At 44.7% G+C, this 25216-nt stretch overlaps 1 protein-coding gene and 1 pseudogene across 2 annotated transcripts in view; both read right to left on the reverse strand.

The window, feature by feature from the left end:
• The window catches only part of LOC149465062 (uncharacterized), a 93426-nt gene that overhangs the window by 47812 nt on the left and 20398 nt on the right, over nt 1-25216 (reverse strand). Inside the window, 4 exon segments of the mRNA XM_089673793.1 lie at nt 4398-4526; nt 7159-7247; nt 15074-15267; nt 15384-15522. Coding sequence (XP_089529919.1) covers nt 4398-4526; nt 7159-7247; nt 15074-15267; nt 15384-15522 — 551 coding nt within the window.
• LOC149465065 (uncharacterized) lies at nt 7831-14921 on the reverse strand (annotated as a pseudogene). The gene is made up of 3 exons (XR_016312251.1): nt 14750-14921; nt 12828-13027; nt 7831-8639 (listed from the first exon to the last, which is right to left on the reverse strand). The product of XR_016312251.1 is annotated as an uncharacterized LOC149465065 (transcript).

Below are 25216 nucleotides of genomic sequence, written 5' to 3' on the forward strand. Positions count from 1 at the left end.
CATATTTCAGTTGTACAGGACCACCCAGGTGTGTGACGAAACGCATTAGGGCGGAGTTATCACGTTTTACCTGGAAACCGGAAGTTAAGGGGATTTTTTTTTACTGTAGATATTATGCCAGAGTTGTTCCTTAAGGGGGCAATGTATAATCAAAGTGGTGAATGGTATATTTAAGTTGTACAGGACCACCCAGGTGTGCGACAAAACGCATTGGGGCAGAGTTATCACATTTTACCTGGGCGCCGGAAGTTAAGGGGTTTTTTTTCACTGTAGATGTTATGCCAGAGTTGTTCCTTAAGGGGGCAATGTATAAACAAAGTGGCAAATGGTATATTTCAGTTGTAAAGGACCACCCAGATATCAACAAAATGATAATATGAGGCCTTCATGCTTGAGGTGAGCAGAGTACTGCTAGGACCTTGAAAAACGGGGACATACCCCGAAAGCTAGTCCTGAAAAATTGTATGTTAGTGCAAATAAAATAAAAAAAAAAAGGTTTAGCGGACAGTACACAATTGTTGATGAGGCCTTCTCAATTAAAATAAAAATTACAGTGGATGATATCAGAGACAAGAGACAGAAATATTACGGGGTCACGCTGCACATAATGTACACTTTTTCAATGGGCCGCATTTAATGTAGGAAGAGAAAAAAAAACAAAAAAAACAAAACAGTGGACAACATCTAGAGGCACAAAGCAGAAATACGACACAGACACGCTGCACATCGTGTAGGCCTTTTTTAGGTAGAATATATCTTTATTAACAGTTTCATCAAAGCAACGGGTTCCACATCACCGCAACGTGAAGACTTTTGAAGTACGTGTAAAAAAAAGTATTTGGTAACAACGGTATGCAAGTACGTCCTGAGAGGTAGAGAAGTGTGAAAGTCACCATGGTCCCCCATACAAGGGCACGCAAAGTAGGAATATATGACATAGAGGGGCCCCAATCAGGAACCCAAGTATCAAATACTGTACATCTCAAACGAAAGTAATAGAGAGAGAAAAGGAAAGAGGGGCGGAAATGGAAGGGGGGCGGGGGGTTGGGGAGAGGATGGAGCTGGAAACCTCTAGGATTTACTGTATAGATGGAAGAACTAGGGATGCACCTAAAATTTTGGTGGCCGAAACGTTTCGGATAAAAACACCCCTTTCAGCCGAAATGAAAAAAAAAGCACCGATACAGGTGCCAAAAAACCCCCGCCCCTCGCCACCACCAGTCGCTCAGTAGTTCTCAGCCTTACCTGAGAAACCATCGAACGATCCTGGCACTGGGCAGAGGTGAGTGAAGGAAAGATGGCCTTCACTCATCTCCAGGGGCGGACTGACCATTTGGAAACTCGTGCACTGCCCGAGTCAGTAGGGGGCTGTCACAATCATGCCCACAGGGAGAGGTGCGGTTCTCCATTTTGCCTCCAACGTATACATTTTGGGTATTTCTCTTAAACTCCTATGCGAACACCTGGAGGTTTCATGTATCTCATTCCCCTCCCTCAGGAATGCAAGCAGCATATGACGCTGAGCCTGCCTAACAATTCTTTTGCCAAATAAGGTATTGGTTTGGCCGTGATAGGAAAATTCCAGTTGCAATTGTCTTAGATAAGAAGAGCTTTCTCTCTTCTTGAGGTCAGTTAGAGAGATAGAACGGTCTGCAATACAAGATCTGCAGACAGAAAGCAAAGTCTCCTGCGATGAGTCAACGGAATTAGCAGTAGAGACAAGAAAGCAAATCATCCTGGAGCTCATGAAACTTGAAGCTGCTTAACCCCAGGCATTTATTTGGCAAGTACTTACCTAAACTTCTTTCTGTTATCTGTTTGCTGTGCTGTATTGCTCTGTACATTTATATATATATATATATCTTAGTTACATCTTGTAAATATTTTTACTGCACCTGTTTGACCCTTTTAGTAATAAATCTTTCTTCTGAAAGTGTTGAACTGTTTCTATAACTCTTAATTGCAATTTACGAATCCCTGCCTTTAAAGAGACGCTACTGTTGGTTTAACTCTCTGTATAACCTGCCTGTGTCAATGACCGGGTTATGCGGACGATTATTTCAATTATTATAGTGTTATAGCGATATTGCGAGTTTCCTCTTTCTCTGAACCAAAAGGAGGCGGTGGCAGTGTGAAGGGGTTAATTGCGTAATTAACCTGACCCAGTAACAATAGCGTCCAGGCTGTAGGTACATAGATTGTAGTCCATTAGCTGGAAAATCTTTGTGCAGGGTGCAGCTGAACGTGGTATTGTTACGCACGTCACATCGCGGTTTTAGATCGGCTAGTCCTTCGGTCACGAGTTTGGTGAGAAAGGCTGGGGTCTGACGCCGCGCCCGTGACATATTGTTGGCAGCGTACGTGGGATAATTGCATTAAGAGCTTCAGTGCGGTGTTAAAAATTGTCTCTGCACTGAAGAATTGTAACCTTTTGGGAAACAGTCCTTAGAAACAAGTGGTGCATTTTTTTTATATATATATATAGATAGAGAGAGAGAGAGAGGAAGAGAGACATATAGCAACAGCTCCTTCCTTTTCCTACTTTGTAGTCTATCTTTGCTTGCAATTATGCCTGGTGTAGCAGAATACGAGAACATGAGCAAAGGTGATTTGAAGGCGGAATGTACCTCACGAGGATTGGACGTCGGTCGCAAAAATCGTGAAGATTTGATTCGGGACCTATTGGAGGATGATATTCGAGCAGAGCAGACCTTGGGGGAACTTGACCATGACGGGGTTCCCACTACATCCGATCCCAGTGGCTCAGAGACAGCCTCGCATGATAGGCATACAGAGACTGACACTGGAGGATCACTGAATGTTGTCATCACACCACTACCTGAGCGGGCCAACACCGGAGTGCCTGTAACCAGCAGAGTCTCTCCTCAGATGCAGGAAGCCCTGAAACACCTCATGGAGACAGATCTTGAGGCATACCTGCGGTTCATTGAACGCCAAGCAACGGCTGACAGAGAAACTGCGGAACGCCAGGCTGAGAGAGAAGCTGCAGAGCGCCGGAGGGAAGCTGATCGTCGGCACGAGCTGGAGATGGCGAGGCTCCAACGGCAGCAGCGACAGGGTCAGGACCTCGGGTCCCTAGAGCACAGGGACGCCTCTCTGGTCGTGGGCAAAGCCACCAAGTTTTCAGTGATGAACAAAGATAGTGACATTGACACGTATTTACTGTCATTTGAAAAAACGTGCTGTCAGTACCATGTGCTCCCAACTAAATGGGCTCGGTACCTGACCCCAGGGCTACGAGGCAAGGCCCTGGATGTGTTTGTTGAAATGCCAGAGGGGCAGGACGACAATTATGACGCTTTAAAAGAAGCCATCATCTGGAAGTACCAGATGACCCCGGAAGTGTACCGCAAACGGTTCAGGTCCAGGCAAAAGGGACCTAGGGACACATATACGGATCTGGCGAGTCACTTACGCACCACATTCCGACAGTGGACTAAAGGACTGAAAGCTGACTCCTACGAGTCTTTGGAAGATCTCATGATAAGAGATCAGCTCCTACATATCTGCCCGGCAGACGTCAGACAGTTTGTCTTAGAAAGAGAACCAGCCTCTGCTAAAGCTGCAGCCGATTTGGCAGATACCTTTGTTCACACACGGGTGTCTGACCCTCGCAAGGCTCCTCCAAATGGCTGGAAAGTAGGGAAATCGCCCATAGCAACCCCTCCTACGCCGGTGAGTCAAGATCCCCCTCAACCAACACTTGCAGCGCCTGGAGCTAAGCCATCCCCGCCTGACAACCGCAGATGTTTCACCTGTGGGAAAGCCGGACATCTCAGGACGCAGTGTCCTGAGCAGAAGCAGACGACATCATCTGGCCAGCAATTCTTCTTCAGTGCTGTTTGTCCGCAGGAAGATGCGGGTAACCCCCGCCAACTTGCAGCCAGTCACCGTGGGCAACCGGTCTGTAACTGGTTTCTGGGACACCGGGGCAGAAGTCACCTTGATCCGGCCAGATGATTAAGCCAAGGAACCTCATCCCAGGGAAGTTCCTTACCCTCACAGGAGTTGGGGGGACCTGTTCACACATACCTGTGCAAAGGTGTTCATCGATTGGGGTGCGGGAAGGGGGATGAGGGAGGTGGGGGTCTAGGAGGAAATTCCCACACCTGTTTTGTTGGGTGCTGATCTAGGCACTCTTGTTTCTTATTATGCCCCTGCCGAGAATACCCGGAAGGCCCCCCTGGAACTCTCTGGACATGCCAAGGGACTGTGTGCAGATGTTGGGGTAATGTTTGGGCAACCTGTGAATGGACAGAGGGAGGGGGCTGGGAATGGAGTGGGGTAGCAAGATTCTCCATTAGCTGGAGAAGGAGAAGAAATCCCCTTGTCTGGGGAAGTATCGAAATCATGTGTCATGGACATTAGAAACGTACCTGTTGATAATGATGACGATGAAGCTGATATTGATAATGTTGATGGTAATGTTGATACGGTCAATGATAGTGATGATAATGATGCCGATATTGATAATGTCAATCACATTGATGATAATGTTGATAATGCTAATGATGATGATGGTCATTAAGATAAAAATTATGCATTTTCATTCTTGGGGGTCAACCACAGTGCTGTGAAGGGGGCAGAGGTACAATCTCTGGGGGCTGAGCAAAGGCATGGTCTGGATAGGCCTGTTCCTTGCCTAGGCCCAGAGGATTCTACTTCGATAAGTGTCCAGGCATTGTCCTTGCATGGTACAGGACAGCCGGCTGGGATTTGTAGTTCCACGTGTAAGGCAGCACTGGAAAGCGATTCACATATGGACCTCAGCAGCCAGACAGCTGTAAGCCTCCATGCTGAGAAAGGTAAACAAAGGCCTGACGGAGACTGAAAGCATGTCATATGATCTGATCTGACCTGTCCTGGTGTGTCACCAGGCAGACAAACATGTCCAAGGCAGTGACAGCACACCTGGATTGGAAGTGCGAGGGGCCTCATTGGAGTTGATCAGCGGGTCTCCAAGAGGGGGCTGTGGCCTTCAGCTCCAATCACCTCTCCTTTCCATTCAGGTACAGGAGCTGCTGGCAAGGCCTATGAGAGATGGTGTCAGAGTTCAGGAACACCGGGTGGGAGCTCACAGTGCTGTTCATGAGTTGGATGGCAGGGTGTATCTTTCCCCCATGCCTTCAGCCAACCTCATCTCACAGGAGATGCAGACTGAATGGGCCAAATAGACAGAGGGAATGGTGCCATCAGGAATCCAGGGGTCAGCTAGAGTCTGGACATCCTCTGTAGTCTCGGTCCCCAAACAGGATCAGATGCCCAGACTTTGTGAGGACCTTGGAAAACTGAGCGCCGGCCCTGTGGTTGTGGCCTACCCCATGCCTAGGAGCCATGAGGTAATGGAGCATCTGGAAGGGGCCCGCTGTCTAACCATCATGGACCTGAGCAGAGTGTCTGGGCCACCATTTCTAACCCAGGAGGCTCAGGACGAGTCAGCCTTCACTACCCCTTGTGGCTTGCCTAAATTTCCGGGAAAGCTACTTGGGGTTGAGAACACACCACCTCCCCAGGGGTCAGGAATGGCCTACGATGTGGAATGGAACTGGGTGCAGTTGCCCACTTTAGGGGCCTTGTGGTGTTCAGCCCTGTCTGGGAAGAGCAACTCGTGCCTCTGTCACTAGTCAGGAGCGAACTGCCCATGCCTAGTCTGACAGTCGAGAATGGTAACTGTCAGAGGGGCATGTCAGTGGTTCAGTTTTGGGAACCACCGGTAGGAAGAAACCCCCAGAGGTCTGGGAATAGGAAGACTGAGGCAGTTATGGCCTGGCCGACTCCCCAGGTCAAGAAGCAGGTTTTGTCAGTCTTGGATGCAGCTGGCTACGGTAGGACGCCTGGGTGCGACTATCATGGTTCAGCTGGACCCGGGACTGACCTAGCAGACTGGGAACTGACGGAACTGGTGGCCTGGATGCTAGCAGGTAAAGAGGACTGTTCATCTTGAACGAAGGTACCTGTGGACCCATCCGGGCAGCGATTTCCAGAACTCGCCTGTCCAGTTCCGGTGCCAGGCGCCACTACCTTCGGGTCAGATGTAGTCCTGGTTCAGAGGAAGGAGATGGGAGAGGGAAAGCTCATTCTCTACCTCGACAAAAAGTTTCATCTCAATATGTTAGCAGATGACACCCCTGAGCCGAAGTGCTTTGTGAACGGGTGGGCACCCCAGCAGTCGCCACGATATCCGGATAGTCACAGCCGACTGGTGCTTCCCCGTGACCACTCACTTGATCGGCACAGCGGAAGGAACCTGGTTCTCCACAGTGCAACGGCACCCTGTCAACCCAAGGTGAACCTCTGGGCAGAGGTCGGTTACGTCAGAAGGGAACTTGTAGTCCCCTCCCATGCAACCACCTGAGGGGGGAGCTGTCACAATCATGTCAGGTTTGACACATGTACTCTACATGGAACATATATGGTTTGTGCATTCTATAGTGAAAGATTCTGAAGTTTTTCAGAGAATACATAGAGGAATAACGTGTCCAGTATACAGAACAGGTGGAAGCCCACATAGGAGGCTACATTGCTCAGGGTGTTCTCAGAAATCATACAATAAATGGCACACGCAGAGGATTTTTGTGATAGTCCCTTTGAGAGAAGTGGTGGGATCTTTGAAAATATATTCACTGGCCTGTGTGTTTCAAACTCCTGACCCCTTGCGCTCTGAGTGTCATGTCCTCCTGACACCTGTGCTGTGTGTCATGTCCTCCTGCCCCCTGTGCTGTGTGTCATGTCCTCCTGACCCCTGTGCTCTGTGGGTTTTTTCCTCCTGACCCCTGTGCTCTGTGGGTTATGTCCTCCTGACCTTTGTGCTCTGTGTGTTATGTCCTCCTGACCCCTGTGCTGTCCTCCTGACCCCTGTGCTCTGTGGGTTATGTCCTCCTGAACCCTGCGCTCTGTGGGTTATGAAATGCATATTTCATGGGTACATAGAAGGGCAGGTTCTGTTTAACCATGCCCCTCCCACTCCTGATGCAGAGCAGCCATACCCACTGCTCACCATATGTTTCATTATTGCTTTACTTATGGATGCCAAAGGTGCCCCCGGTGTTTTGCAATCACCCCCCCCCCCAGTGTATATCAAAGTGTGCTCCTTCACAGAGTGAGATCTCTGATGTATGGCAACATATACGGCAATGCGGCTTCTCCCCCGTGTGAGATTTTTGATGCCTGACAAGTTCTGATTTCCGTGAAAAACATTTCCCGCACTCAGGACAGGAAAACTGTTTCTGACCCAGAAGAAGTCACGAGGTACGTGACGTAACGCGTAGGCAAAGCTAAGACGCAACTTCCGGTATCCGGAGTGTCGCACTTCCGGTGTGGGACGCCATTTTCCTGGTTATCAGGAAGTATCATCAGAGGTTTGCAGTTTGCCCATATAGGGACGGAATTGCCGCTGTACAACCGAATGTGAGTTACTTTTTGGCTATATGATATTAAACCCTTACATATTGGAAATACTACACTATGGAGGATCTGTTTTTTCACTCACTATTTCTGTGAGAGAGAGTTTGCAGACAATCGCTGGTGAGGAGCCTGTGAGGCATAACAGTGAAGGAGTGGAGGAGGCCTGATAGGAGGAATATCAGGAAGGTGCCAAACCAGGAATTTTGAGGATCCAGGGTGATCCTAAAGGCTTGTGGGCCCCTAGGGGTCGCAGGAAGGAGGTGAGCAGGCATTGCAGCCGAAGTGGAAAGAAGTGTGTTGGTTCACGAGTGGCACTATCTATATATAAACACTGTGCATGTTTATAGAGAACACTTGGAATAGATGGATTTGAATTGGAATATTGGACATTGAATGGAGTTGAAGTGGCACCATCACCCGATATTTATTTATTTATTTATATTTTTTTGAAGTGGCACTATCACAATATATTTTTTTGGAATATGATTATAATGTTTTTATTTGTAAGAGAGTGATATTTACGAGGGTATCTAGTGGTCTAAGAGCACTGTGAGGATCACAGCACTTATCACATTAATTATATTATGTATTATGCATTATAATGGTACTGTTTTATTTGCATGTTTAGCGCTACACTAATTTATTTATATTAGGGCAGGAATACGGCCTCTTCCCTGTATGAAATCTCTGATGTATAACAAGTTCTGATTTCCGTGAATAACTTTTCCCGCACTCAAAGGCAGGAGTACGGCTTTAAACCCGTGTGAGATCTTTGATGCAGAGCAAGTTTTGATTTCTGTCCAAATGTTTTCCACACTCAGGGCAGGGATACGACTTTTTCCCCATGTGTATTCTCTGATGCCTGGAAAGATAACCCTTCTGCGAGAAACATTTCCCACACTCAGAACAGGAATGTGACTTCTCACCCGTGTGAGATCTCTGATGTTCAGTAAAACTTAATTCCGAGCTAAAACTTTCCGCACATTCAGGACAGGAAAATGTCTCCTCCCCCTGAACCCCGGCCTCATCCCTCACAGTACAAGATTGCTCAGAGTCAGAGGGATTCCATGGTCTCTCCACACTGGGAAGTCCACCATCCATAGTGGAGCTCATTGTCTTTTCTCCGGCACAATCTCCTGGGATGTCCTCATCTTCCATTTTACAACCTGGAGATAAAGTGAGACGATCCTTTGAGGGTTTCTCCATGGCGGGTCCTGGAAAAATAGAAAAACATCATCAATAGATAAACAAACAAATATCAAAAGAAACGAGTGCTAGATCTATGTAGTGGAGCTACTAACAAGAAAAGGTAAAACCTCAAAAAACCTCTTAGAATGATAAATATATGTAAAAAGCATGCAGTGCTCCCATCAATGATATTATGCAAATATAAATGTAAAAATATGTATACTACTCAACAGATGATATTGAGCATATATGAATGCAAAATTGTGTATGGCACACACAACTATGAGTCACCATGCATAGATAAGTTCATAAATTCAATTCCAAATATAAACGTGATGATAGGTGACAGTCTATATATGGCGAACGGATGATATTCGTGACATCAGTGGTGAAGAAATGAGAATATATTGCACTAACCAGATAGCGCTATGTTAAGCGCATATAGATGATAAGGTCATCTGGGTGTGAACATCTGGACCCGGGGATTCTGAATAGTGGCAGCATATATCACAGTATGTCAGCAGGGTTTCTGAATGGCAGAGTTCTGATTGGAGACCACCAGAGGGAGCCAGCAACCAGGATCTCTTCAGACCAGGTATCCCAAAGTGTATGATGTATTCACAGACCACCAGGGGGAGATGGAGCTCTGGAGAGTGTTCAGCAATTTCCTTGGGGAAAATTAGCTCAGGAAAAAAAGAGCAAGAAAACAAAAATATCTAAGTGCAGCATTGCTTTATTAGAATGCAGAGAAATGATAAAAAAAAATGCAACTCACATGATATGCAAAAGCCTAATGGCCAGACAGGAGAAGTCCACGTGGATGGAAAGTCACTGAGGGCAGCTTTCTGACATGTTTCGTGCCACGCACGTTCTCAAAGAAAGCTGGCCCCCTCAGTGACTGATCATTCTTATATAGGGGAACACATGCCCTTCAATTAACTCTAATCGGTGTTCCCGCCGATCGCGCTCGCGCCGGCCATTTTGTTGAAGCTCAGTGTATATCATAGCTTCACATTAAGGACATTGCAGGTAGTTACAGGAGTGTATAGATAATCACTCTACTTCTGCTTTGCTTTTTCCTTAACAGTAATGTTAATATGTCAGACCGCTGTCAAGCCTTACAATATGCCAAATTGGAAACAAGAGGGTGTATAAATCCTGAAGACAGATATTTGGGAAAAAATGAACTTGTAAGGAGGACCCAGTTGTAGGTAATCTCCTATCAATTCAATATGAGGATCTGTTTAACAACCCTGTGGTACTACAGGTGCCAGAATCTCCTTCAAAAGCATGTGCACACCCTCACATATAGTCAATATTACACAATACAATAATAAAAAGCTTTTAAAAAACATAAAAGATACATAATAATATAGAATTGAAATTTGTAATCCGAAGATTAAACTTTATGAATCACATATATGATATGGAAATAAAATTATTAAAAACAATAATAAAATGTAAACATAAAATTAAGCATAAATCCATAAGAATAATATAGATGCCCCAATCTAAAATATCCTGATAAAAATGGCATTAAATTAAATGAGAATCAAATAAATTAAAATAAAATAACCAGCAGCAAAGAGGACCTATCGTAAATAAATACTGGCAGTGCCAGTATTTCATTGGTAATCAGTAGTAGATATATGGTATGGTGAATGGCCTTCCTTATTCTCCCCTGACGCTCAAATTAATGGTATAAAAATGAGCATCACACTGTATTGTTGCTGTTCGAAATATATTAGCAATATATATCATGCTGTAATAAGGTGTTCGTTAAAACTGTATGTCGTGATTCTGCATTAGATCCTGTATAATACCTTTCTCCTCAACTGGTATCTATAAAGCAGTTGATATCCCATTCTATGTTGAGGCCGGATGGTGCTGAGGTATGTAGTAGGTATATCCATTTTGTTTCTAACCTGGATACTGCTCGTCTTTTGAAAATACCTCTCCAGTGGCTGTTGACAATATCAATCCTCATAAATTTAAGATTGTGTGGATTTTTATTGTGTGCAGTGCGAAAATGCATTGAGATAGAATGATCTTTGTATCCTTTTTTGATGTTAGGTGTTCTCTAAGCCTGTCTCGTAAACGTCTGGTGGTTCTACCGACATATTGTTTTCCGCAGCTACATTCGAGTAGATACACTACATGAGTGCTATAGCATGTTATTACCGTTTGAACCGCATACGTTTTCCCGGTGACATTCGTTCGGAAACTTTTGATCGTTTTTTTGTGATTACCATTGTGGGTACATAGCATACAATGATTACAAGGGTAAAAACCTTTTCGGTTCAGATTAAAATTAAACGAGAGTTTTCTAGATGAACTCACAATGTTTGGTGCTAACATATTTCTCAACTGGGGGGCTTTCCTGAACGTAATCTCTGGATGTTCAGGTAAAACCTCTCCCAGTATGGGGTCATTCTTAAGTATAGACCAATGTTTCTTAATGATTCTAGAGACCTTCTTGTAATGGATGGAAAACTAAGTAATGAAAGGACAAAATCTTTCATTATACCATTTGTCTTTGGGAACGAAAAGATTTTCTCTGTCTATATTTCCCACCTCTTCGATTTCTTTATCTAGGATACAACTATCATATCCTTTTTCCACAAAACGTGATTTGAGTATATTAGCTTGAACATTATAGTCCTCCAATTTGTTACAGTTTCTACGTATCCGCAGAAACTGTCCTTTTTGGGATCCCATTCAACCATCTAGGGTGATGACAGCTATTTTTTGGGATAAAACCGTTCCGCTCTGTTTTTTTAAAAAAGCTTTTAGTTAAAATGTTGTTGTCCTCAATAAAAAGCGTTAAGTCCAGGAAATTTATTTCTAAATAGCTGCATTCGTATGTCAACTTAATATTAAGATTATTGAAGTTAAGGGTCTTAAAAAAAATTTTTCGAGAAAATTCGGCCCCTTTCCATAGCAGTAAAATGTCATCTATATAGCGTCTCTAAAACATAAGATCCGGCCAGTCCCTAGAATAGATAATTTCTTCTTCCCAATTTGCCATGAACAAATTAGCTAGACTAGGGGCAAATTTTGCCCCCCATGGCGACGCCAGTAATTTGTAAGTAATATTTATCTCCAAACCAAAAATAGTTGTGCTTCATGGCGAAGTCAAGAAGGTCTAATATAAAGTTTTTTTGTAGAATTGGGATATCTACTGCTGTGTTCAAGTATAATTTAGCCGCCAGAATTCCATCTGAATGTTTGATGCTGCTGTATAATGAGGCTACGTCGGCTGTTACAAGATAAGTGGGTTGTTGGATCTTAATAGTTTTCAGGTCCATTATTACTTGTTTAGTATCTTTTAAAAAAGCCGGGGTATTGGCTACCAATGGCTGCAGGAAAAAATCAATGTATTGTCCTATTCGTGAGGTCAATGAGTCTATGCCGCTTATTATTGGTCTGCCCGGAGGTGAGCCAATTTGGTGAGCCAATTTTCCCCAAGGAAATTGCTGAACACTCTCCAGAGCTCTATCTCCCCCTGGTGGTCTGTGAATACATCATACACTTTGGGAAACCTGGTGTGAAGAGATCCTGGTTGCCGGCTCCCTCTGGTGGTCTCCAATCAGAACTCTGCCATTCAGAAACCCTGCTGACATACTGTGATATATGCTGCCACTATTCAGAATCCCCGGGTCCAGATGTTCACACCCAGATGACCTTATCATCTATATGCGCTAAACATAGCGCTATCTGGTTAGTGCAATATAGTCTCATTTCTTCACCACTGATGTCACGAATATCGTCCGTTCGCCTATCATCACGTTTATATTTGGAATTGAATTTATGAACTTATCTATGCATGGTGACTCATAGTTGTGTGTGCCATACACAATTTTGCATTCATATATGCTCAATATCATCTGTTGAGTAGTATACATATTTCTACATTTATATTTGCATAATATCATTGATGGGAGTGCTGCATGCTTTTTACATATATTTATCATCAATAGATAGGAGAAGGTTAGTTCATTTCCATCAAGATTCCATCTGGATCAGGGAGATAGGAGGGAGCAGATGTTCTCTGTGGATGTCCCAACCAGCTGGGACTCCTCCCCTCATCAAAGAGCCTTTGGTCCTCCCAGGTCACTTCTACATTTACACCGCCTTGTCAGAGGAGCAGGAACCAATGGGGGCTGGGGGGGCAGTAACAGAGCAGAGATAAGAGAAGAATATATTCTGGTCACCTGTGCTGATCTCTGTAGGAGTGTCCTCCTCTATGAATGTCCTCTGTATATTGACGGGGACATCTCTCTGGTGGGTTTCTGTTAATTGTTAGTTCAATCATAATATCCTTGTGTTCTGAAAACTCCTCCATCACTCCATACTCCTCATCCTCCTCTTTATACTCTTCTTTAAAAACAATATTATCCCCGAGATTTCCACCCTGGATATAAAATAAAACATTCATTGTTTATGTAGAATACATACAGTCAGGTCCATAAATATTGGGACATCAACAAAATTCTAACATTTTTGGCTCTATACACCACCACAATGGATTTGAAATGAAATGAACAAGATGTGATTTAACTGCAGACTGTCAGCTTTAATTTGAGGGTATTTACATCCAAATCAGGTGAACGGTGTAGGAATTACAACAGTTTGCATATGTGCCTCCCACTCCTTAAGGGACCAAAAGTAATGGGACAATTGGCTTCTCAGCTGTTCCATGGCCAGATGTGTGTTATTCGCTCATTATCCCAAATACAATGAGCAGATAAAAGGTCCACAGTTCATTTCAAGTGTGCTATTTGCATTTGGAATCTGTTGCTGTCAACTCTCAAGATGAGATCCAAAGAGCTGTCACTATCAGTGAAGCAAGCCATCATTAGGCTGAAAAAACAAAACAAACCCATCAGAGAGATAGCAAAAACATTAGACGTGGCCAAAACAACTGTTTGGAACATTCTTAAAAAGAAGGAACGCACCGGTGAGCTCAGCAACACCAAAAGACCCGGAAGACCACGGAAAACAACTGTGGTGGATAACCGAAGAATTCTTTCCCTGGTGAAGAAAACACCCTTCACAACAGTTGGCCAGATCAAGAACACTCTCCAGGAGGTAGGTGTATGTGTGTCAAAGTCAACAATCAAGAGAAGACTTGAGAAGAGTGAATACAGAGGGTTCACCACAAGATGTAAACCATTGGTGAGCCTCAAACACAGGAAGGCCAGATTAGAGTTTGCCAAAAGACATCTAAAAAAGCCTTCACAGTTCTGGAACAACATCCTATGGACAGATGAGACCAAGATCAACTTGTACCAGAGTGATGGGAAGAGAAGAGTATGGAGAAGGAAAGGAACTGCTCATGATCCTAAGCATACCACCTCATCAGTGAAGCATGGTGGTGGTAGTGTCATGGCGTGGGCATGTATGGCTGCCAATGGAACTGGTTCTCTTGTATTTATTGATGATGTGACTGCTGACAAAAGCAGCAGGATGAATTCTGAAGTGTTTCGGGCAATATTATCTGCTCATATTCAGCCAAATGCTTCAGAACTCATTGGACGCCGCTTCACAGTGCAGATGGACAATGACCCAAAGCATACTGCAAAAGCAACCAAAGAGTTTTTTAAGGGAAAGAAGTGGAATGTTATGCAATGGCCAAGTCAATCACCTGACCTGAATCCGATTGAGCATGCATTTCACTTGCTGAAGACAAAACTGAAGGGAAAATGCCCCAAGTACAAGCAGGAACTGAAGACAGTTGCAGTAGAGGCCTGGCAGAGCATCACCAGGGATGAAACCCAGCGTCTGGTGATGTCTATGCGTTCCAGACTTCAGGCTGTAATTGACCGCAAAGGATTTGCAACCAAATATTAAAAACTGAAAGTTGGTTTTTATGATTATTATTCTGTCCCATTACTTTTGGTCCCTTAAGGAGTAGGAGGCACATATGCAAACTGTTGTAATTCCTACACCGTTCACCTGATTTGGATGTAAATACCCTCAAATTAAAGCTGACAGTCTGCAGTTAAAGCACATCTTGTTCGTTTCATTTCAAATCCATTGTGGTGGTGTATAGAGCCAGAAATGTTAGAATTGTGTCGATGTCCCAATATTTATGGACCTGACTGTAACTACCAATAAATTTTTACTCATCTACCTGATAATGTTGTGCGTAGTTGGGACCTTCCTGTGTGGAATCCCGGGAATACAGAGAACGGGGACATCTCTCTGATGGGTTCCTGTAGCTGGATGACTCCATCATGGTGTCCTGGTACAGATCTTTGTGTCCTGCTGGAATCTCTGACTCCTCCATCACCCCATCCTCATCATCCTCCTCCACTTATCTCTTCTTTAACCTCAACTGTAGAATCTCTCAGGTTTCCACTCTGAATATATAATAAAAATGACATCAATGGTAACAATGCAGATAATGTACAGATCCTAATGACACTATCAGTGATTGTTCCTCATCTACCTGATGATGGTGAGGGATGGTGTGACCTTCCTGTGTGGAATCCCGGGAATACAGAGGACGGGGACATCTCTCTGGTGGGTGCCCATGACTGGAGCCATCTACCTGATGATGGTGAGGGATGGTGTGACCTTCCTGTGTGGAATCCTGGGAATACAGAGGACGGGGACATCTCTCTGGTGGGTTCCCATGACTGGATCCATCTGTAGGAAACACACACACTGACTGAATCCATTGTTTCTATGTGTTTATCAGATGATGGGGGATCTAGGTGGAGCCTCCGTACTGCTCTCTCCTTTCCAATAAAGTCTCCTCTTACCCGGTGATGTGAGGATCGGCTGATTGTCCATCATGACGTCCTTGTAGAGGTCCTTGTGTCCTTCTAAATACTCCCACTCCTCCATGGAGAAATAGACAGTGACACCCTGACACCTTATAGGAACCTGACACACACAATGATACAGTCACCATCCAGACACATCCCTTGTCTGTTACTGGAGAATGTCCCAGAATTCCCAGCACCGCTCACCTCTCCTGTCAGCAGCTCCATCATCTTCTTGGTGACTTCTAGAATCTTCTGCATGTTGTGTCTCTCAGGGTTTAGGGAGTCACATGGAGGCACTGTGATGGTCATATGATCACCTGACTTCAGAAGAGGAAATCTCTGTGTTGGAGAACCAATAGGAACATCATGTTAGACTCCCAGAATCCTCCTCACCTCTCCGGTCAGGTCTGTGTTTTATTAATAGAGATGAGAGTGATGTCATGTGACCTCCCAGAATCCTCACCTCTCCGGTCAGCAGGTAGATGATCTCCAGGGTGAGGTTTAGCATCCTCTCGGTCATGTGACTCCGGTGCTCCTCCATCCTCATTGGTCATGTGATCTATACAGGTTTCCTGTAGACCAATAATTGATAACAGAGAATGATCTGGACTGTACTGGTTGTACAATATTAGGATGGGGGGGAGGGGGGATAATATGAGGGTCTCTATCATGGAAGAACGGTCCTCAGTAGGATTACACACAGAGGAACATTCAGTTTAGGGTTTGATATGTTTTGGGGTCTTGGAGCTTCCTATGTCTATAAAAACTCCAATCCTCTGCACAAAATGAAGGATATGTTCCGGCCCCGGAAGTGGGGGAATGTTCTGCCCCTGAAGGGGTTAATCTGGGTTCCCACACTATATATGTGTGTATCATCATCTACTGGAGATAAAAGACGTCACAGGGACTATGGAGGAAGAGGACGGACGCGACGGTGGAGGAAGAGGACGGACGCGACGGTGGAGGAAGAGGACGGGTATGACGATGGAGGTAGAGGACGGATGCAACTGTGGAGGAAGAAGACAGGCGTGACTGTGGAGGAAGAGGACGGGCGTGACGGCGGAGGAAGAGAATGGGCGTGACGGCAGAGGAAGAGAAGGGGCGTGACGGCGGAAGAAGAGGACGGGCGTGACGGCGGTGGAAGAGGACGGGCGTGACGGCAGAGGAAGAGGACGGGCGTGACGGCAGAGGAAGACGACGGGCGTGACGGCAGAGGAAGACGACGGGCGTGACGGCAGAGGAAGACGACGGGCGTGACGGCAGAGGAAGAGGACAGGGGTGGAGGAAGAGGACAGACGTGACGGTGGAGGAAGAGGACGGGCGTGACGGCAGAGGAAGAGGACGGGTGTGAGTATGGAGGAAGAGGACGGGTGTGAGTATGGAGGAAGAGGACGGGGGTGGAGGAAGAGGACAGACGTGACGGTGGAGGAAGAGGACAGATGTGACGGTGGAGGAAGAGGACAGACGTGACGGTGGAGGAAGAAGACGGATGTGACGATGGAGGAAGAGGACGGGCGTGACGATGGAGGAAGAGGACGGGCGTGACGGGGGGGTTACTGAGTGTAAATATAAAATAAGATCTTATTACCTCCTCTGCTGCCACTTCTAGAAATGTCTCCTCTCTACTTCTTCCCCTCACCTGGAACTTCCTATTTATACCTGACATCACTTCCTGACTACCATGGAGACTTCCTGTCTGGGTAGAAGTGAGATCACCATCTAGAGGAGCTCAGAGGAACTGCAGCCCCAAGAACCATCTCTTATTGTGACCCCGGCCTGAACCACAAATTGGTTACAGGTTTACTATAAAACACAGACCGGTCCTCCAGTAGAGATTTTTGTGATCCTTTGTTACATCTGATGGATATAAAACTTCTAGAAAGGGACTCCTCTGACATGTTTCACCCACTGGGGGCCTTCCTCTATACTTCCCATCACAACAAACACACACTTCTATACACTGTTCCATTGTGAGTTCCAGAGGAGCATCACATCACCTCCTGTGTACGATTATAGGCTGTAGAAGATCTTACCAGAAAAAAAAGGAAATAGATGCAAAAAGGTTGTAGAAGATCTGCTGAAAAAAAAAGGAGGCCGATGAAGAGATCAGCCAGATGGGTGATGTGTGGGAATTCCTGTACAAGGGATTGGTTTTGAGGTCCATCTGTGGACACTTCCTAGAATGGATGTCTCCTATGATGACCCATTCTTGGCCCAGCCTTGAACCATTGCAGGCCCATTCATCTGAGTTCCCACTTTACATATCTCTCCCAAGGACTGGGATCACATAAACCCGTGGACCAAGCTTTGGTGTCGGATGCACTCCACATCTCTAGTGCGGGGGATGAATCCCCTCACCCGGTGAATTTTGTTTTCTCCCAAAAAAAGATTTAAAAAAAATCAGTTATAGGGATATAGAACTTATTTCTTTTGATTGTACATAATATGAGCTTTGTGCACTTAACAAAACTGTATGTTTCCGTTGTACGGGACCACCCAGGGACCAACAAAATGATTATATGGGGCATGCTCAATTAATTAAAAACATTACAGTGGATGAGAAAAGAGGCAGAAATATTACAGATACGCTGCACATCATGGAAGCCTTTTTAGTAGGCCACATTTGACAAGGGGAAACAGGACATGAGGAAGTCACAAGGTGCGAGGAGGAAGGATGTTGGGGCGGAGCTGTGTGATGTCATCACGTGTACCTGGAAACCGGAAGTTGAGGTGTTTTTACTGCAGATGTGATGCCAATGTGATTTCTTAAGCGGGGGCAATGTATATTTAAAGTGGCAAACTACTGCACGCTGCACATCATGTAACCCTTTTTAGTAGGCCACATTTGACAAGGGGAAACAGGGCATGAGAAAGTCACAAGGTGCGAGGAGGAAACACGTTGGGGCGGAGCTGTGTGACGTCATCACATGTACCTGGAAACCAGAAGTTGAGGTGTTTTTACTGCAGATATAGTGGGCCACATATGACAAGGAGAAACAGGACATGAGAAAGTCACAAGGTGCGAGGAGGAAACACGATGGGGCGGAGCGGTGTGATGTCATTACATGTACCTGGAAACCGGAAGTTGAGGTGTTTTTCCTGCAGATGTGATGCCGATGTTGTTTCTTAAGGGGGGGGGGGCAATGTATGATTAAAGTGGAAAACTACTACACGCTGCACATCATGTAAGCCTTTTTAGTAGGCCACATTTGACAAGGGGAAACAGGACATGAGGAAGTCACAAAGTTGGAGGAGGAAACACGTTGGGGCGGAGCTGTGTGACGTTATCATGTGTACCTCGGAACCAGAAGTTGGTGTTTTTACTGCAGATGTGATGCCAATGTGGTTTCTTAAAAGGGGGGAATGTATTATTAAAGTGGCAAACTACTACACGCTGCACATCATGTAAGTCTTTTTATTACGCCACATTTGACAAGGGGAAACAGGACATGAGGAAGCCACAAGGGGCATGACAAAACACGTTGGGGGTGGAGCTGTGTGACGTCATCAAGTATACCTGGAAACTGGAAGTTGAGGTGTTTTCACTGCAGATGTGATGCCAATGTGGTTTCTTAAGGGGGGACAATGTATAATTATAGCAGAAAACTATTTCCAGTGCACAGGAGAGTTCCGTACTTTACTAGTGAGTGTATTTCCATTGTATTTTTTTATTTTGGCCAATAAAGTGTAGGAGTTCAAAACTTTTTTTTTTCATTCTGAGCAATATGGATTAAGGAAGAGGCTGGTTGGTGTCTTTGGAGGTCTTTTCATTAAGAAGAGAGCCGGTATTACATCTTAAGAGTCCTGCGGGGGACTGAAGCCCTAGTAAAAGGGCGAAGGTGCAGACTGACCTGTTTCCAAGGTGAGCAGGTGGAGTGGATGACGGAACGCGCTGGAGTCGATTTACTGAAACTGGAGAGCACAGCTTCTGGTGCGGCTGTGCACGGCAGCCAATCAGCTTCTGACTTCAGCTTGCTCAATAAAGCTGTGACAATAAAACCTGGAAGCCGATTGGTTTCCCTGCAGGGCTGCACCCGATTTTGCACTCTCCAGTTTTATTAAATCATCATGGACCACTGAGCGTATTTATTTCCACGGGTGGCTGTTGGATGTATTTTTTATATTTTGTCCTACTGCCAAAAGTTTACAAATCCAACAGTTGGCTCTAAATTATATATTTATTAACCGGTTCCATGCTGCCCTATAGTAAAAGTACTGCTACAGGGCGGCAGGGCTGTGCAAAGTCACATACAGTCATGGCCGAAATTGTTGGCACCCTTGATATTTTTCCTGAAAATCAAGTATTTCACACAAAAAAGGTATTGCATTAACACATGTTTTGCTATACACATGTTTATTCCCTTTGTATGTATTGGAACAAATATAAAACAGAGGCAGAAAAGCAAATATGACATAATGTCACACAAAACCCCAAAAATGGGCTGGACAAAAGTATTAAAAAAAAAAAAAATAAATAAATAAATAAATAAAATAATCCAATAAGCAAAAATAAGTGACTACCCAAACATATTATAACCTATGTAAAAAAATATCAAATATAGTATAAATAAAGTCCCATACACCTAAAGTCCAAAAAAAGTCCAAAATCTTTAAAAGTGATCTCTTAATTTATCTTTATCCCCGGATTGGATTGGTGACACGTTCCAAATAATCTTCCGGTACCTCAAAAAAACAAAAAACTCAACATAGTGTGTTACCCTAAACAAAATATGTATATTATGTGCCACACGTGTAACATGCAAAAAGAACACTAAAAGTGTCACAGCAATCGTGAAATCCTCAGGGTATGATTAAAGTAAACCACTTCACTGCACACAATAGATGGAGTGCATAATTACCCCCTTTCAAGATAAAGTCAGCATAGAGTCCATATTTAAAGATGAAACTGTCTCCACACATGGATCAGATAACGTCTCCTGCCTTTTCCACAGACCTCATAAATAGACCAGGGATCAGCGTATATATAAAAATATAACAAATTTTATTGTAGCAACTTACACTTTAGGTTAGACGAGTACAGCTTCCATACACTAGGAACGTCCCATATGTAGAGCCCACTCCTTCGTGGTGGCTGTTAACAGCCTCTTAGTCTTACTGCCGAGAGAGCCAGGTAACCATAGGAGTCTTAGGGGTAGGAACTACCGCGTGTTCCCGAATCCAAGATGGCCGTCCCGGCACTTCCGGAAAGCGTCAATGCGTCACAACGTCACGTGCCCCGGACGCGTTTCGTCACATCCGGACTTTTTCAACAGGGATCCCTGTTGAAAAAGTCCGGATGTGACGAAACGCGTCCGGGGCACGTGACGTTGTGACGCATTGACGCTTTCCGGAAGTGCCGGGACGGCCATCTTGGATTCGGGAACACGCGGTAGTTCCTACCCCTAAGACTCCTATGGTTACCTGGCTCTCTCGGCAGTAAGACTAAGAGGCTGTTAACAGCCACCACGAAGGAGTGGGCTCTACATATGGGACGTTCCTAGTGTATGGAAGCTGTACTCGTCTAACCTAAAGTGTAAGTTGCTACAATAAAATTTGTTATATTTTTATATATACGCTGATCCCTGGTCTATTTATGAGGTCTGTGGAAAAGGCAGGAGACGTTATCTGATCCATGTGTGGAGACAGTTTCATCTTTAAATATGGACTCTATGCTGACTTTATCTTGAAAGGGGGTAATTATGCACTCCATCTATTGTGTGCAGTGAAGTGGTTTACTTTAATCATACCCTGAGGATTTCACGATTGCTGTGACACTTTTAGTGTTCTTTTTGCATGTTACACGTGTGGCACATAATATACATATTTTGTTTAGGGTAACACACTATGTTGAGTTTTTTGTTTTTTTGAGGTACCGGAAGATTATTTGGAACGTGTCACCAATCCAATCCGGGGATAAAGATAAATTAAGAGATCACTTTTAAAGATTTTGGACTTTTTTTGGACTTTAGGTGTATGGGACTTTATTTATACTATATTTGATATTTTTTTACATAGGTTATAATATGTTTGGGTAGTCACTTATTTTTGCTTATTGGATTATTTTGTTTGTACTTCAGGGGAAGGACTGTTAAGCAATTTCAGGGTTGGTAGAGGAAGAAAGTGCTATTTTTGACTGGACAAAAGTATTGGCACCCTTAACTTAATATTTGGTTGCACACCCTTTGGAAAACATAACTGAAATCAGTCGCTTCCTATAACCATCAATAAGCTTCTGACACCTCTCACCCGGAATTTTGGACCACTCTTCCTTTGCAAACAGCTCCAGGTCTCTCTTATTGGAAGGACACCTTTTCCCAACAGCAATTTTAAGATCTCTCCACAGGTGTTCAATGGGATTTAGATCTGGGCTCATTGCTGGCCACTTCAGAACTCTCCAGCGCTTCTTTGCCATCCATTTCTGAGTGCTTTTTGACGTATGTTTGGGGTCATTGTCCTGCTGGAAGACCCAGGATCTTGGACGCAAACCCAGCTTTCTGACACTGGGCCCTACAGTGCGACCCAAAATCCTTTGGTAATCCTCAGATTTCATGATGCCTTGCACACAGTCAAGGCACCCAGTGCCAGAGGCAGCAAAACAACCCCAAAACATCATTGAACCTCCACCATATTTTACCGTAGGTACTGTGTTTTGTTCTTTGTAGGCCTCATTCCGTTTTCGGTAAACAGTAGAATGATGTGCTTTACCGAAAAGCTCTATCTTGGTCTCATCTGTCCACAAGACGTTTTCCCAGAAGGCTTTTGGCTTACTCAAGTACATTTTGGCAAACTGTAGTCTTGCTTTTTTATGTCTCTGTGTCAGCAGTGGGGTCCTCCTGGGTCTCCTGCCATAGCGTTTCATTTCATTTAAATGTCGACGGATAGTTCGCGCTGACACTGATGCTCCCTGAGCCTGCAGGACAGCTTGAATGTCTTTGGAACATGTTTGGGGCTGCTTATCCACCATCCGGACTATTCTGCGTTGCAATCTTTCATCAATTTTCCTCATCCGTCCACGACCAGGGAGATTAGCTACAGTGCCATGGGTTGCAAACTTCTTGATAATGTTGCGCACTGTGGACAAAGGCAAATCTAGTTCTCTGGAGATGGACTTGTAACCTTGAGATTGTTGATATTTTGCCACAATTTTGGTTCTCAGGTCCTCAGACAGTTCTCGTCTCCTCTTTCTGTTGTCCATGCTTAGTGTGGCACAGACAGACACACAATGCAAAGGTTAAGTGAACGTCTCTCCTTTTTATCTGCTTTCAGGTGTGATTTCTATATTGCCCACACCTGTTACTTGCCCCAGGTGAGTTTACAGGAGCATCACATGCTTGTAACATTCTTATTTATCCGCAGTTGTGAAAGGGTGCCAATACTTTTGTCCAGCCCATTTTTGGAGGTTTGTGTGACATTATGTCGAATTTGCTTTCTTTCCTCCCTTTTTTTGTTTTGTCCCAATACACACAAAGGGAATAAACATGTGTATAGCAAAACATGTGTTAATGCAATACGTTTCGTGAGAAATACATGATTTCCTGGAGAAATATCAAGGGTGCCAACAATTTCGGCCATGACTGTATATATATATATATATATATATATATACACACACACAGTATCCCCCAGAAGTGAGTCCCCCCTCCCCTGGACTGTATACAATGTGTATATATATATATATATATAGTATCTCCCAGAAGTGAGTCCCCCCTCCCCCAGACTGTATACAATGTGTGTATATATATATATATTATATATACAGTATCTCCCAGAAGTGAGTCCCCTCTCCCCCAGACTGTATACAATATATATATATATATATATATATATATATTATACAGTCCCCCCCCACAATTGTGTCAATATTTGATTCTCTCTTTTCATGTGACAACACTGAAGAAATGACACTTTGCTACAATGGGACGTAGTCAGTGTGCAGTTTGTATAACATGTAAATTTGCTGTCCCCTCAAAATAACTCAACACACTGCCATTAATGTCTAAACTGCCGGCAACAAAAGTGAGTCCACCCCTAAGTGACAAGGTCCAAATTGGGCTCAAAGTGTCAATATTTTGTGTGGCCACCATTATTTTCCAGCACTGCCTTCACCCTCTTGGGCATGGAGGTCACCAGAGCTTCACTGGTTGCCACTGGAGTCCTCTTCCACTCCTCCATGAGGTCATCATGGAGCTGGTGGATGTTAGAGACCTTGCGCTCCTCCACCCTCTGTTTGAGGATGCCCCACAGATGCTCAATAGGGTTTAGGTCTGGAGACATGCTTGGCCAGTCCATCACCTTTACCCTCAGCTTCTTTAGCAAGGCAGTAGTCGTCTTGGAGGTGTGTTTGGGGTCGTTATCATGTTGGAATACTGCCCTGCGGCCCAGTCTCTGAAGGGAGGGGATCATGCTCTGCTTCAGTATGTTACAGTACATGTTGGCATTCATGGTTCCCTCAATGAACTGTAGCTCCCCAGTGCCGGCAGCACTCATGCAGCTCCAGACCATGACACTCCCACCACCATGCTTGGATGTAGGCAAGACACACTTGTCTTTGTACTCCTCACCTGGTTGCCGCCACACACGCGCGACACCATCTGAACCCAATCAGTTGATGTTGGTGTCATCAGACCACAGGACATGGTTCCAGTAATCCATGTCCTTAGTCTGCTTGTCTTCAGCAAACTGTTTGCGGGTTTCTTGTGTATCACCTTTAGAAGAGGCTTCCTTCTGGGATGACAGCCATGCAGACCAATGTGATGCAGTGTGCGGCGTATGGTCTGAGCACTGACAGGCTGACCCCCCACCCCTTCAACCTCTGCAGCAATGCTGGCAGCACTCATATGTCTATTTCCCAAAGACAACCTCTGGATATGACGCTGAGCACGTGCACTCAACTTCCTTGGTGGACCATGGCGAGGCCTGTTCTGAGTGGAACCCGTCCTGTTACACCGCTATATGGTCTTGGCCACCGTGCTGCAGCTCAGTTTCAGGGTCTTTGCAATCTTCTTATAGCCTAGGCCTTCTTTATGGAGAGCAACAAGTCTTTATTTCAGATCCTCAGAGAGTTCTTTGCCATGAGGTGCCATGTTGAACTTCCAGTGACCAGTATGAGTGAGAGCGATAACACCAAATGTAACCCACCTGCTCCCCATTCACACCTGAGACCTTGTAACACTAATGCGTCACATGACACCGGGGAGGGAAAATGGCTGATTGGCCCCAATTTGGATCTCGTCACTTAGGGGTGGACTCACATTTGTTGCCAGGTTTAGACATTAATGGCGGTGTGTTGAGTTATTTTGAGGGGACAGCAAATTTACATGTTATACAAGCTGTACACTGACTACGTCACATTGTAGCAAAGTGTCATTTCTTCAGTGTTGTCACATGAAAAGAGAGAATCAAAGATTGACACAAATGTGGGGGGGGGAGGGGGAACTCACTTCTAGGAGATACTGGATAGATATATATATATATACATACATACACACACACACACAGTGAAGGAAATGTGTATTTGCTCCCCTGCTGATGTTGAATGTTCGCACACTCACAAAGAAATGATCGGTCTAACAATCGAATTTTCGGTGTATTGTAACACTGAGAAACAGAATGGCAACAACAAATTCAGCAGAAATGCATGTCTAACGAACGATGACTGATCTGCATGTTCATGAGGGAAATAAGGATTTGATCCCCTTCACAAAACATGACTTAGTACTTGGTGGCAAATCCCTTGTTGGCAATTACAGAGGTCAGACGTTTCCTGGAGTTTGCCCCCATGTCTGCACACATCTCAAGAGGGATTTTAGCCCACTCCTCTTGGCAGA

This window comes from Staurois parvus, unplaced genomic scaffold (genome assembly GCF_062004578.1).
Source record: "Staurois parvus isolate SC_StPar_1 unplaced genomic scaffold, SC_StPar_1.0 ptg000144l, whole genome shotgun sequence".
Classification (NCBI taxonomy): Eukaryota; Metazoa; Chordata; class Amphibia; order Anura; family Ranidae; genus Staurois; species Staurois parvus.